The sequence below is a fragment of the Diadema antillarum genome, unplaced genomic scaffold (assembly GCF_040938485.1).
Source record: "Diadema antillarum isolate AM-2024a unplaced genomic scaffold, OU_Dant_1.0 scf00000057, whole genome shotgun sequence".
NCBI classification, from domain to species: Eukaryota; Metazoa; Echinodermata; class Echinoidea; order Diadematoida; family Diadematidae; genus Diadema; species Diadema antillarum.
In genome coordinates, this window is record NW_027270946.1 from 4,936,212 (window position 1) to 4,950,923 (window position 14,712).

Here is a 14,712-nt window from a genome sequence, read left to right on the forward strand (position 1 = left end):
GCATTGGGGCACCATTTCTTAGTCAGGTAAAATTGAATTTATTGGTCAAAAATGCATTGCAGTTTGTTTCTTTCTGAACTCATGTATACAATATACATTTTGTATATGTAATCATGCATGTTTATAGAGATGATAATCTATGATTTCAAAAGAAAAAAGGACAACAGGGCTATCCTGTGGAGTCCAGTATACCAGAGGTGACATAATCTCTGCATGTTTGTAGCAAAATTTCCAGAAAAGCTGTTGCACTTACAGCTTCTATTGTTCACATACATCTGCATCAATAAGTCCAACATGCAGCCGACAATCCTCATACATGTAGTATGAATTGTGTTAAATGAAGTTCACTCCAGAATGCATGAATCAACGGTTTTGCAGTTTTAAAGCTCTCTGTTGTCTTTGCCAATTGCAGCAAAGATGAATTTAGAGTACAGTTTAGCTTTCAAAAAAAAAAAAAATCAAATCACGAGATCTCCCAGGACTTTGCTCTGCTCTCCTCAAAGGTCTGGCAAACTCGAAGCCCTCTTTTCTAGGAACTGTTTTTCACAGGCATTGCACTTGTAATCTTCTGCTAATCACTGTGAGTGTTCATGTGCCACTTTCTGCTTGGTCTGGGTGCGGAAGATCTTGCCGCAGATTTCTCAGGCGCACCGTTTGTCTCGCTTGTGTGAGGCGGCATGTTCTTTGAGGAGCAATCGTCTGCTGAAGGACTTATCACAGATGTCACATTGAAATGGCCTTTGCGACAAATGTATCTTGGCATGTTTCAGGAGCTCTCTCTTGGAGCTGTAGGTTATCTTACACGTCTTACAGGCAAATCGCTTCTTCCTTGGGGTAGAGGACTGGTTGCCTTTGTGTTGCATTTCTGTTTCAGTTGCTGCCAGAGCCTGATGTTGCTTCTTGTGTACTTTCCGATGATTCATCTGCCTCTGATGCCTGAGGAGGTTTCTCTTGTGGTTGTAGGTTCTCCCACACGTCTTACAGGCAAATTGCTCCTTCTTTTGGGTTGAGGACTGGATGCCTGTCTCCTGCAGAGATCGCTCAGATCCATCATCTTCTATGGTGTGCTGTATTTCTGTCATGGTTGCTGCCAGAGCCTGATATTCCTTAATGCTAACTTTCCGATGATCTGTCTGCCTCTGATGGCTAAGAAGGTTTTTCTTGTGGCTGTAGGTTCTCCCACATATCTTACAGGCAAACTGCTTATTCTTTGTGGTTGAGGATTGGTTGTCTGTCTCCTGCAGAGGTTGCCCAGATCCATCATCCTCTATGGTGTGCTGTATTTCCGTCACGGTTGCTGGCAGCCTATCATATTCCTTCCCGAATACTTTCCCATGATCTGTCTGCCTCTGATGCCTGACGAGGTTTTTCTTGTGGCTGTAGGTTTTCCCACACACCTTACATGCAAATTCCTCCATCTTTGGGATTGAGAACAGGTTGCCTGTCTCCTGCAGAGGTTGCCCATATCCACCATTCTCTATGACGTGCTCCATTTCGGTCTTGGTTGCTGCTAGTGCCTTGGAGGCGACCTGCTGTTCCTTCTCATGTACATTCAGATGCTCTGTCAGTTTCCTCTGCCCGAAAATCGGCTGGTTGCAGACATGACACTTAAAAACAGTCCGGTTCAGGTGGCTTTGCTTATGTCTCTTAAGCTTATATGCTGCCCAAAACTTTTTTCCACAGTCCTTGCACTGGTGTTGCTTCTCCCCAGTGTGTTTTCTGTTGTGGTTGTAAAGCGTACTCGGGTCGGTGAAAGCCTTGTTGCAAATTTTGCAAACAAACGGCCGCAGATCTGTGTGTGTAATGGCATGTCGCCGTAGAGTGCTTTTTAGTGCAAAGGACTGGCCACATTCTTCGCAACTATAAGGTTTTTCTCCAGTATGCGTTCTTGTATGACCGATCAGCTGCTGTTTGCTGGCGAAAGCATTACCACACATCTGGCACTCAAACGGCTTCTCACCGGTGTGCATTCTCAGGTGCAGCACCAACCCTGCTCGACTAGTGAGCACCTTGCCACATATCTTACATGGGTGGCTTTCCGATGTAGTGCCGCCTACAGTGTGCTTCATTTTCACATGCCTGTACAGCCCCTTTTTGTCACTGTATCTCTTGTCACAAAGTTGACAGGCATGCATCCTTTGGTCCAAATGTGTTTGTTTGTGCTTATTCAGGGAGCTACCATCAAGGAAAGACTTCCCGCAGATGTCACAAAGATGTGGCCTAGCATCGGCATGAACCAACTTGTGATGCCGCAGAGAAAGTGGGTGGGCATAACAATTGTCACACTCGTCGCATTTGAAAGGTTTTTCGGCTGCATGAACCTGCACAAGGTGTCTCACAAGAAAGGCTTTCTTGGTATAAGACCGATCACAAGAGGTGCAGGAGTAGGGCTTGCCATCTTGTGTGTACACTCTTTCTCTTTTAGCAGCCTCCACGTGTGAATTCTTGTGCTCCACCACCTCTGCATTGCTGTTTATTTCCTTGTCACAAATGCGACACCTCCATGCTCCTGGTTTGTTGGCTGCAGCACATACTTTGTGCACCATCTTTATGTGCTCTGTGAGGTCATTCTTCATGATGAATGCTCTGTCGCAGATTGGGCACTTGTGTGATCGTATCCCTGCGTGCATAAGCAAATGGTATCTGTACCCGCTCTTGGTGGCATATGCCTTTGGGCACACATTGCATACGTATGGCTTCTCGCCTGAATGTGTCATCATGTGTCTCTTAAGCCCGGCCTTGCTAAAGAATATTTTATTGCACACCAGGCAAACCTCTTTGTTCCCACTGTGGCTGAGCATGTGTCTTCTTAGACATTTCTTCCTCACATATGATTTGTCACAAATATCACACCTGAACCACTTCCCGTCCATAGGGGCATCATGTTCCTTCATATGGTCAGTGAGGTCGGCTCGACGACTGAAGTACTGCTTGCAGACAGCACACACGTATTTCGCCCTGCAACCCTTATGCCCCTGGTGCCGGCGCAGCAAGAAAGCATTGAGGAAGCCCCTACCACATCGTTCGCACCTCACCAGCCTTTCCTCTTTGTTTTCCTGGCCCCCGTGGGACAACCTGTGTTTTCGCATTTGGTAAGTGCTTACAAACATTTTTTGGCACACCTCGCACTCAATCTTCCTGATTCTTGATATGTCGCCCTTTGCATGAATCAACAGATGCTTCCTCAAAGATTTTCGGTCCAAAAAGGAACGTTCGCACTCGTTGCACTGGTATGGCTTCTTTCTTGTATCCCTGACTATGTGGCATTTCTTGTGTTGACTGAGAAAGGCCATTGAAATGAATGCCTTGTCACACACATCACATACATGTACATACTTTTTCTCATACGAATGCATAACCATGTGTCTCTGTAGAGCATTTTTGTCCAAGAACACCTTGTTGCACTTGCGGCAGGCTAGATTGCTCGCATTGTGGCTCAGTTTGTGTTTCCTCAGATTTCTCCGCTGTGCATAAGATTGGTCACACATATCACACTTGAACAATTTCTTGTCAAAATGGGTGCTGTAGTGACCTGTCGGCGATTTAAAACTGGCAAGGGTCTTTCCGCAAATGGGACAAGTATAGCTCTCTGACTTTGTCTTTTCTCTCTCTTTTTCTTCGCTGCCTCTGTCTTCACTCCCCCTTTCGCTGTCACCTTGACTGCCCTCTGCTACGGAAGCTACATCAGATAGACCCATGTGTTCCTTCATGTGCACAGTGCAAACTGACTTGCGACTGAAATGCCGCTCACAGAAAGCACATTGGAAGTTTCGCCTTGCATCTATCGCCCCTGAGGTGCTTTCGTAGACAGCTGGCATTAAGGAAACCCCTGCCACAAGTGTCACACCTCACAAGCTTTGCCTCCCTGTGCTCCTGGCCCCCATGGCACAATCTGTGTTTTCGCATGTCGTATCTTCGCGCGAACTTTCTGTGGCACACGTCACACTCAATCTTGCCTTCTGTGTGGGGCAGCTGGTGATTCCTCACTGTGGACTCGGCACACTGGTCTGGCTTCTCTCCCGTTTCCCTGATTCTTTGGCAGCTTTTATGCTGACTACTGCTGCTCTTGTCAGCCAACACCTTCTGGGACTTGTATGGAGAATTTTCAGCATGAACGTTCATATGATCATCCCGCCTCATCCTTGTCGTGAATCGCTTTGGGCAGAAATGGCACTCAAACCTCCTCTTGTGCATAGCAATATGCTTCTGGAGTAGCAGTAGGGTCTTGAAGGTTTTATTGCAGCGTGGACAGCACAGTGTGCCCCTTTTCACCTTTGTCCCTTTCTTCTTGGGTGCACCACTATCTTCAGGTAGAATGCTGGCAGGATCCCAGCCAGCAGGCATCTCAGACTTGTGGAGTTCCATATGTACGACTAGGTAGTCCTTCCGTGTGAATGTTGATCCGCAAGCTTTGCAGGCATACATGATTGGCTGCCCACTGTGCATCAGCATGTGCCGTTCAAAGAACACTTTGTTGTCAAACGAGGCGCCACACTGCAAGCACTTCAAGTAGTCATGCTTTTTTCGCATGTGCCTGTTCCGCTGCGAGTCCTTCTCGAAGCAGCTGTTGCAGTATCGGCACACGTACGGCTCATCCTCCTTGGCATGAGTCTTCTTATGGACCTCATAGAGGCGCTCTTTCTTGAACTCCCTCCAGCAGAACTGGCAGATGATACTTGTGGCTGTTGCAGCCACCTTCATGGTTATTGTCTTGGTCGGTCTCTTGGAAATCTTGATGGCCAGGCTGTTCTTCTTGACAGACTCAGGTTTGGTTTTCAGCTTTGCCTTGACCTTAGTTTTCCTTGGGTCTCTCTTGTTCACTGTATAGTGGAATTCAACATGTAGGAAATACAAATACAATCATGAGACAATTTATACCTTGAGGATCAGCAATACATAGCTCTACTCTGCAGGAAGATGTGGTGTACAAAAAGAAACTCAGATCTAGTCTATGTCTGTTTGTTAGTTATGTTTACTTTGTTATTTAAATTGTCATGTTAGACTCTTTTTTCAAGATTGGTTTCGAAACTCACAATTACTGTGTAATTTACCGCCTAGTATTTTCCCTGCAAGTTTTCAAAACAAATATACATTTCAAATAAAGCATGCAAAGATGCCCATGGCATTTTGACATTTTGCATGCTTTATGTTACCAGACAGAGAGGCCACTACAGTCAAGCTTGCCGAACATAAATATGTGACTGTGCATCACAAAATGAACAAAAAGTTGCACCCCTTGATTTTGTGTGAGGACTCAAAAAAAAGAAAAAAAAATGTGGATGGGTCAACCAAGTCAATCTTGAGTTTTTCATATTTTCTGAAAGAGTTATGCTTCTTCTCCATTATTCTTTAGTTTGGAATCATAACATGAATGGTGATGTGTGTTTTCAGTAAAATGACAAGGTATCTCTTACAGGCCCCTTTCCATCTCTTGAATTCCTTTGCACACGCTTCATTTTCAAGTCTAATAACGTTTGAAAGGATAACACTACCGCTTTGAAATTTGGCATTGATCATGTAGAGAATGTGTTCATAGAACATACTCAATTTCAGCTTAATCTGACAAACCCTCAATTCCTGATGTTCTGGTGGTATACATCCTGTGCTTTGTCTCTTTCATCGCACAGCTAGCACGACTTGGCAAAGATTAAGCACTGAAATAACCGCTTTACTTCTGAGCCTCTTTTCTTTAAATAGTTCACACTTTTCCAGAGTGTGTGCTTTTTTTCCATTATTTAGGTAGATTAGGGGAGTCCATTTGCATTAACCCTATTCTAACTGGGCTATTTGAGACCAAGTTTTTACTGGGGGGGGGGGGGGGGGAGGGGGTCAATTTGAAACCCCCTTCAGATCTCGGCCGCCCATCACGCGATCGCCGCAAAATTTTGCCTGTACATAGAGCCGGATGTCAACTATAAGATTATATCGTCATACAGTAGAAAAAATGTGATTTTATACTTTTGAATAAATTAATTATGCAAATTTACGCATGAAATCATATTTTCACCTATAACTCCATTGAAAAGATTGAAAGATTGATAAATTTTTGTGTCAGAGTACCTCAAGACATATCGAACAATTTTCTTATAAAAAAATAGCGCAATCAAAATCAGTTTCTTTTGATTTGTATTGTTTTGTTAATTTCTTATGTATTTTACTATTTTTTCGACCTTTAGTTTTCTATTGTTTTTTTGCCAAAATTTGCTGGAGGCACTCTTCCAAGCTGATCTACATTAGAATTGATTAATTTCAATGGTTAAAAGTTGAAATAATCTAATTTATATCAATTAGACCAAAAAACACAATTTGCATTGGATTTGCACACAAAATCATGAATTTGAGCTGTTTTTGGGTTGACATGCATTTATGCAAAACACATTGCGTAGTAACTTCAGAACGGCGTACCCGGACATCGCAAATTTGGTCTCAAAATATGCGGGAGACTTAAATGAAAAAAGTCATGAAACGCCGCGGCAAAATCTTTGCGCGTTGCGGAATCGTGGCGTGAAATGTCGAGGGGGGTGGGTCAACACCGCTCCGAACAAGAAAACATGTTATTCATTGATTTTAATCAATAAAACACCCAAATAATCATGCTTTTATGAAATTTGCCTGTAAGCACAGTTTGCATTGAAATTGTACACAAATTAACGTTTTTGAGCAATTTTGGGTCTGACATGCATGTACATATTTATGCGTAACTTCGGATCCGTGCGCCCGGGCGTCGCAAATTTGGTGTCAAAAGATGCGGGAGACTCGGAAAAAAAAAGTCATGAAACGTCGCGGCGATAGCTTTTTGCGATTGCGATACATCGCGCGGAACGTCGAGGGGGGGCCTCGGAGGCCCCCCCGGCCTAGTTAGGGTTAAAATCAAATCCAGTGATTCTAGTTTTTGATCCATGATGGTTTCAAATCAAAAGTAATGAGTTACTTCTACCTTTCTGCTAAGAGAAGTAATAAGCTGACAATAATGACTTTAGTTGGGAAAGCGGTAGTGGTTGCTCACTTCATGTATGTTTTTGTCTGATTCTTAATTGCACAAAGTATGGCATGGTAAGATTAAGCGCTTGAATAGACCCTATCTTAAGGAGCCTCTTTCTCAGAAATGTGTGTATTCTTCCCATATTTAGAAACGTTAGGAGAGTCCATGTAAATTGAGTTATATGTACATGTACATGTACATCATTTTAACCTGTTTAGGAAGGCCTTATTTTCCCACAACATGTTTTTCCTATAGACATTTGCCAGAGTGTACTTGGGACTCATCCTCAACGGGTTAAAGATTAGGGTCTGTTCTTTCAGGATCTGCCCAAGTGTGGGTATACGGGGAACACCACTTCATCAGGTTTGCATTCTGCTGGGATGTTTTCTGTACAATTCTAGGTGAGTCGTGGCTCTGTAACAAAAAGGGAAATCCAACTACTAATTTTGTTGTCTTACCAAAGGGAATGGTGTGTTTCCACTTGAAACTGTCGGGCTGGACTCATTGAGACCCGAACCCAAGCCATCTGATTACAAGGTACAGTGCACTCCCGTTATAACGAAATGCTCGGGACCGGCAGTTTTCTTTCGTTACAACCTAACAAATACAATATGTGACCGTGCACCTCAAAACGAACATAAAGTCGCACACACTGATTTTGCGCGAGGACTGAAAATAAGTGATATGGGTCAACCTAGCCGAACTTGACTTTTTCATATTTTCTGAAAGAGCGGGTCTTCTTTTACATTATGCTAAAATTTGGTATCATAAAACAGGCAGGAAAGTGTGTTTTTTAGCAGTTTATCTCGAACATTTTTGGTAGAATAGTGTGATTAGGTGTGTCTTTAGAATCCCTATTTCATTTCTGAAAAAAAACTTGTCCACACTCTTCATTTTAAACTCTAATAACTTTTGACAGGATAGTGCTACTGCTTTGAAAGTTGACATTAATTATGGACAGAATGTGTTAATGAGGCATGCTTAATTTCAATTTAATCTGATAATCCCTTCATTGTTATTACTCTGGTGGTTTACTTCCTTTTTTTGTCCTATTCATCGCACGGCCAGCACGGTTTGGTAAAGATTAAGCGCTTGAATAGTCACTGTACTTCAGAGCCTCTTTTCTCAGTTCACACTTTTCCTGAGTTTGTGCTTTCTTTCCAATATTTAGATAGGTTAGGAGAGTCCATTTGATTTGAGTTATACATCATTTTAAAGCTTAAAGTCTGCTCTTTCAGAATATGGTCTTAACTAAAAATTAATGTCTGGCGACTTTTTGTTTGTTTTGAGGTGCAGGGTCACATATATAACGAACCAAGGAACCACGTATATAATATATTATGTTTGCTGAATACTCATCATTCACTGGAAAGCTATGTGAAATGTGAAGGGATTATTTTATTACAATGATAAACGCTAGTTCCCCTCAGAAACTGTGCGTGACACAAGGAGCGAACACACAGTGGTGTGAAGCGTTCACCCATGCAGAGACGCTATAAATGTTTGTTCCGCTGTGGTTCCGCTACGTATTTTCGAAAGCAATTCGAATTTCGTTATAACGGAGCACATTTCTTTTGCTATTCTTTGTCTGTGGCGCTCGGAAAAGACTTCTTTATAACGGAAATTTCGCTATAACCGTGTTCGTTATAAGCGAATTTTGTACCATAGACTTTAATGGTGATAATTTTGGGACCAGAAGATATACTTCGTTATAACGAAATTTCGTTATAACCGTGTTCGTTGTAACGGGAGTGCACTGTAGATGTACTTCTTACTGAGCTATTTGTACAGCAAAACCCAACAATACAGCTGTACCTACAGGGCAACACCTGTAGGGCAAGCTTACTCTACTGAACACCACTTTTCCTTTTTTCTTACTATCATTCCTATTAAACTTTTCATAATCATCACAAATATTGTGCAATTTTGAAATATATGGCATGATATTGGAAGATTAAATACAGGGTTACAAATATATTTTCTTCAAACATTACAATCGGTTTTGTAAACCTCCTAATAACCTCCTGTTTTTGTGTGTAATAAATTGCTAGCAGACAAAGCTGCAAATACTTGACCTCTGTGGTGGAGGTCCCTGCCTCTGACCAAGAACCAACCTAATATCTGAAGCTGTTTTGGAGCCATGTCGCCGGCCATGCTCACTGCTTGGACTCCAGGAAGATTTCCTGCAATAAAAATCAATGATGAAATCCAAATAAGAATGATTACAGGGAAGATGAATAACTAATTGTTTATAGGGAGGTCAGCTTTATAAACAGCATTGAAGCATTCTTAGGGCTAGAAAGGCATATCTTTGTTGGAAAAAAAAATAAATTTGCACCTTCCTTGTAATAGACATAGGAGGCCTACTAATACAATGCATGAAAACTGAACTATGAAACCTAGGGTTATATTAAAAAAAAAAATACTGAGCATTACATCAGACATGTTGGCATTGCTGAACGTGTAATTTAATGACATGACTACAGAAACCAAACACTCAAAACAAAGCAAGTGCCGTAATGTGTCTCGCCCACAAATGTACAACACCTTTTTTTCATTTTGTTCACAAATGGACCTACGGATAAAAAGTTAGGAGTCATAATTAAATGCACAGTACATTGGGCCCTAAAAGTTCATTGACCCCTGCCTGTGACCTTTGACCTTGTGGTGACCATCAACTCCTCAAGGTATATCTCCCATCCAAGTTTGGTCACAAATAGACTTACGGATCAAAAGTTATGACCCATAATCAAAACGCGGGCCCTAAAAGTTCATTGACTCCTGTCCGTGACCTTTCACCTTGTGGTGACCATCAATTCTCTGAGGGACATCTATCACCCAAGTTTAATCACAAACAGACTTATGGATCGAAAGTTATGACCCATAATCGAAACGTGCCCTAAAAACTTAACATTGGGCCCTAAAAGTTCATTGACCCCTGCCTGTGACCTTTGACCTTGTGATGACCATCAACTCCCCTGAGGGACATCTACCACCTAAGTTTAATCACAGACTTATGGATCAAAAGTTATGACCCATAATCGAAACGTGCCTTAAAAACTTAACATTGGGCCCTAAAAGTTCATTGACCACTGTCTGTGACTTTTGACCTTGTGGTGACCATTAACTCCCCAAGGTACATCTACCATCCAAGTTTGGTCACATATAGACTTACGGATCAAATGTTATGGTATATAATCGAAATGCGCCCTAAAAACTTAACATTGGGCCCAAAAAATTTAACACAGGGCCCTAAAAACCTAACATTAGGCCCTAAAATTCATTAACCCCTACCTGTGACCTTTGACCTTGTGGTGAAGATTATTGGAAGATTAAATACAGGGATACAAACAATTTTCTTCAAACATTACAATCGGTTTTGTAAACCTCCTAATAACCTTCTGTTTTTGTGTGTAATAAATTGCTAGTAGACGAAGCTGCAAATACTTGACCTCTGTGGTGGAGGTCCATGCCTCTGACCAAGAACCAACCTAATATCTGAAGCTGTTTTGGAGCCATGTCGCCGGCCATGCTCACTGCTTGGACTCCAGGAAGATTTCCTGCAATAAAAATCAAGGATGAAATCCAAATAAGAATGATGACAGGGAAGATGAAGAATAACCAATTGTTTATGGGAAAGTCAGCTTTATAAAGAGCATTGAAGTATTCTTAGGGCTGGAAAGGCATATCTTTGTTGGAAAAAAATAAATTTGCACCTTCCTTGTAATAGACATAGGAGGCCTACTAATACAATACATGAAAACTGAACTATGAAATCTAGGGCTATATTAAAAAAAAAAAAAATACTGAGCATTACATCAGACATGTTGGCATTGCTTAACGTGTAATTTAATGACATGACTAATGAAACCAAACACTCAAAACAAGGCAAGTGCCGTAATGTGTCTCGCCCACAAACGTACAACACCTTTTCTTTCATTTTGTTCACAAATGGACCTACGGATAAAAAGTTAGGAGTCATAATTAAATGCACAGTACATTGGGCCCTAAAAGTTCATTGACTCCTGTCTGTGACCTTTCAACTTGTGGTGACCATCAATTCCCTGAGGGACATCTATCACCAAAGTTTAATCACAAACGGACTTATGGAGCAAAAGTTATGACCCATAATCGAAACGTGCCTTAAAAACTTAACATTGGCCCCTAAAAGTTCATTGACCACTGTCTGTGACCTTTGACCTTGTGGTGACCATTAACTCCCCAAGGTACTTCTACCATCCAAGTTTGGTCACAAATAGACTTACAAATCAAAAGTTATGGTCCATCATCTAAATGCGCCCTAAACACTTAACATTGGGCCCTAAAAACCTAACATTAGGCCCTAAAATTCATTGACCCTGCCTGTGACCTTTGACCTTGTGGTGGAGATTATTGGAAGATTAAATACAGGGATACAAACAATTTTCTTCAAATATTACAATCGGTTTTGTAAACCTCCTAATAACCTCCTGTTTTTGTGTGTAATAAATTGCTAGCAGACAAAGCAGCAAATACTTGACCTCTGTGGTGGAGGTCCCTGCCTCTGACCAAGAACCAACCTAATATCTGAAGCTGTTTTGGAGCCATGTCGCCGGCCATGATCACTGCTTGGACTCCAGGATGATTTCCTGCAATAAAAATCAAGGATGAAATCCGAATAAGAATGATGACAGGGAAGATGAAGAATAACCAATTGTTTATAGGGATGTCAGCTTTATAAACAGCATTGAAGCATTCTTAGGGCTGGAAAGATATATCTTTGTTGGAAAAAAATAAATTTGCACCTTCCTTGTAATAGAAATAGGAGGCCTACTAATACAATGCATGGAAACTGAACTATGAAACCTAGGGTTATATTTAAAAAAAAATACTGAGCATTACATCAGACATGTTGGCATTGCTTAACATGTAATTTGATTACATGACAGAGACCATACAAAGCAGCCCACAATGATGTTACAAAGCAATTATTTCACAAATAGTGTAGTATTTGGGTCATCATAAGAAAGTTACATCATATTTCCATTTATACAATGATTTTTTTTTTCAAAACAAACATGCAAATATACTGAAATAGTTCAAAATATGTACGTATTATCAAATGAAGCTCTTTCAACCAGAGGATACATAATTTCTTGTCAAAAATATGACTTCTATGACAGGAAGTCTTTACATTCCTTTGCTATTTAAAGACCCATAGAAATTTATGTTTTTAAGTTATGTTTTTAAAGGTCCAACAAAGATGATGTCGAACACCAATCTCTACCATTGTGATTCCTTCTGCGCCAAATGTTGGGATACCACAAACATGACATGGCAGGAAGCGACAGAGATGGGAAGATTTACCAGTCTGATCCACGATCTGAATAATGTCTCCATTAGTCCCCGCCACCACTTGGATCCTACCCTTTGGATGCTCTACCAGCTGCAGCTGTATCTCCCCGGCTCCGCCCGCCTCCATGGCAACACCACTCTCCATCATTTCTGGAAAGGCGAAGCTGTCGCCTGGCATTACTGAACAAATGAGCGAGAATCAGGAAGAAACGTGCAGACACAAAATTGAGTCAAAACCACTCAGCACTCTGGCACCTACCCAACTTTGCAGGCAATCCCTACATTATTGTATCAAAGGGACTGTACAGTACTGGTTGAGGTGGGGATTCATGTTTCGAACATTCTTAAATGAGATAATGAGAAACCTCTTATGAAATACGAAAGAAGATGTTATTTCAAAAAGGATTCAACGTTTATTTGACGAAAATTGGTTTTCAAATGGATGAGATAATAGTATCCAAAAATGTGATAATAATAAAAGGCAAAAGGCCACAACTTTATTAGGATCACTTTGTTTCACCTTGTTTTTGGATATCTCAGCCATTCCAAAACCAATTTTCATCAAATAAACTTTTGATACCCCTTAGAATTGCATGCTCTTTGACATCTCATAGAGTGGTTTCTGAATATTTTGCAAAACGTTAAAAGCTAAATCCTCACCTCGACCAGAAGTGTACACACCCTTTAACCCTACACCTCAAGTACACGCCCAGTGAGCGTATGCATATCATGCAATCCCTCGTTTATTGGCCCTATTTGTCAAAGATAATCCTTAAACACACACAGGCATGCACACACACACACACACACACACACACACACAAAAATCCTGTATGACGCAATGCATATTGTGAAGGAATGGGAGAGGGGGCACATATTTTGATCAGCAAATGGTAGGCTAAACTACGGCGAAACAAATCAAGTTTTAGGAAAAGAAAACAACCTAATTTTAACCTGAACCACACTCTTCCCTATCTCTGTCAATTGACAACACTTGACGGAGATATATAGTAATTACAAAGTTTATCTGTCAAACAGAAATTAAAGAAAGATTAAATTACCGTACCTGTTTCCACAATCACTTCTTCAACCATATTCATGTTGCTGACCAGTCCTTCCCCGATCCCTGCCATGTTGTCACCAAAACACTTGCCTGTTGGTAGAAAAAATAAAATTTGTTGCTCAAGCAGTGCGTAAGTCAAAGTTCTACGAACTGGCTTTGCGCTTATTCAATTCAATATCAGTTGGGTACACATCAAGAAGTAATTTGAGTATTACTGTTGTTTGAAGTTATTCTTTTTGTCATTGTTTTTGAATATATGTTGCATCAAACATAAATTGTTAATGTGTCAATAGGTACTACTTTGACACAAAACTTTCTCAGATTACAGCTGCAAATGTAAAAAATAAAAAATAAAAAAATAAAATGTGTATTGTCCTGGTACCAAAAACGGTGCACTGTCGGAGATCACTCCTGAAATATTCTGACTATCAGTTTAGGAACATAAGAAACTGAATCAGACAATGGAATTTTGGGTACCGCTGTTTAAATGCCAAGATTTCATCAAACAGTTAATAGGGCCTATATTTATTTTTGAAAGAGCATATACCGGTACATTATGTCATGATAACAAAGCTTTTTCCGAAAACCTATTCTTTTCTAACTTGACCCCCAAAGAAAAAAGTAGTTTAAACATGTATTACATGGTGGACATGTGTATTACAAACCCATGATAGAGAATAATAAACTTACATTAGCATAATATTAACACCTAAACACATTTGAGGTTCAAATAATATTGCTGTAAAAGAAAACCTAATCAATATTTAAAGTACATGTACATGTATATATTTGATCGGACACTGCAGTATCGGCATAATCGTGATTTAGTCCCCACCGCTGCGTGTCCGTACTAAATAAAACCCTACCTAACCCTATACCCTATACCCTATACCCAACGGGTGCACGCGCACTGTGGTGGCGCAGCGGTGGGGACTATATCATGATTACACCGCAGTATCTCAAGAAGCAGAAACCTGAAAACAATTTACATGCAGCTCTTCAATGGAGAAACTAAAAGATAGAGGTCACCTTTTTCTGCTTCTTCTTCAACCACCTCCATGTTGCTGACCAGTCCATCCCCGATGTCTGCCATGTAGACTCCACAGCACTGAGCACTGTCTTCTGTTTATAACACACATTGAGAGCGATGAAAACCGTTACAGACCTTGTACGTACTTCAAGTTTAATCACGTACAACTTTGAATTAAAAAAAAAAGTACCGGTATAAAGACAATTCCACGTACATGTAAAACTGTCATGTTACTGTCTTGTTGCTGGCTTAATAAAGTATACAGTGAACTGCTGAGAGGTACAATTCACATGCTTTTTGCAT

The 14,712-nt window shown here is 40.9% G+C and overlaps 2 protein-coding genes across 2 annotated transcripts; both read right to left on the reverse strand.

Moving 5' to 3' along the window:
- Positions 1-261: 261 nt before the first annotated feature.
- On the reverse strand, positions 262-4,122 carry LOC139715866 (uncharacterized). Its single transcript, XM_071627400.1, has one exon. The coding sequence runs from the start codon at positions 3,816-3,818 to the stop codon at positions 642-644; it is 3,177 nt and encodes a 1,058-aa protein (XP_071483501.1). The 5' UTR covers positions 3,819-4,122; the 3' UTR covers positions 262-641.
- LOC139715952 (uncharacterized) lies at positions 3,818-13,655 on the reverse strand. Its single transcript, XM_071627501.1, has 7 exons — positions 13,383-13,655; positions 12,329-12,496; positions 11,542-11,610; positions 10,474-10,542; positions 9,097-9,165; positions 3,862-4,820; positions 3,818-3,829 (listed from the first exon to the last, which is right to left on the reverse strand). Exons 1-7 carry the CDS (start codon positions 13,447-13,449, stop codon positions 3,818-3,820), a joined length of 1,413 nt encoding a protein of 470 aa, XP_071483602.1. The 5' UTR covers positions 13,450-13,655.
- Between the last annotated feature and the right edge of the window lie 1,057 nt (positions 13,656-14,712).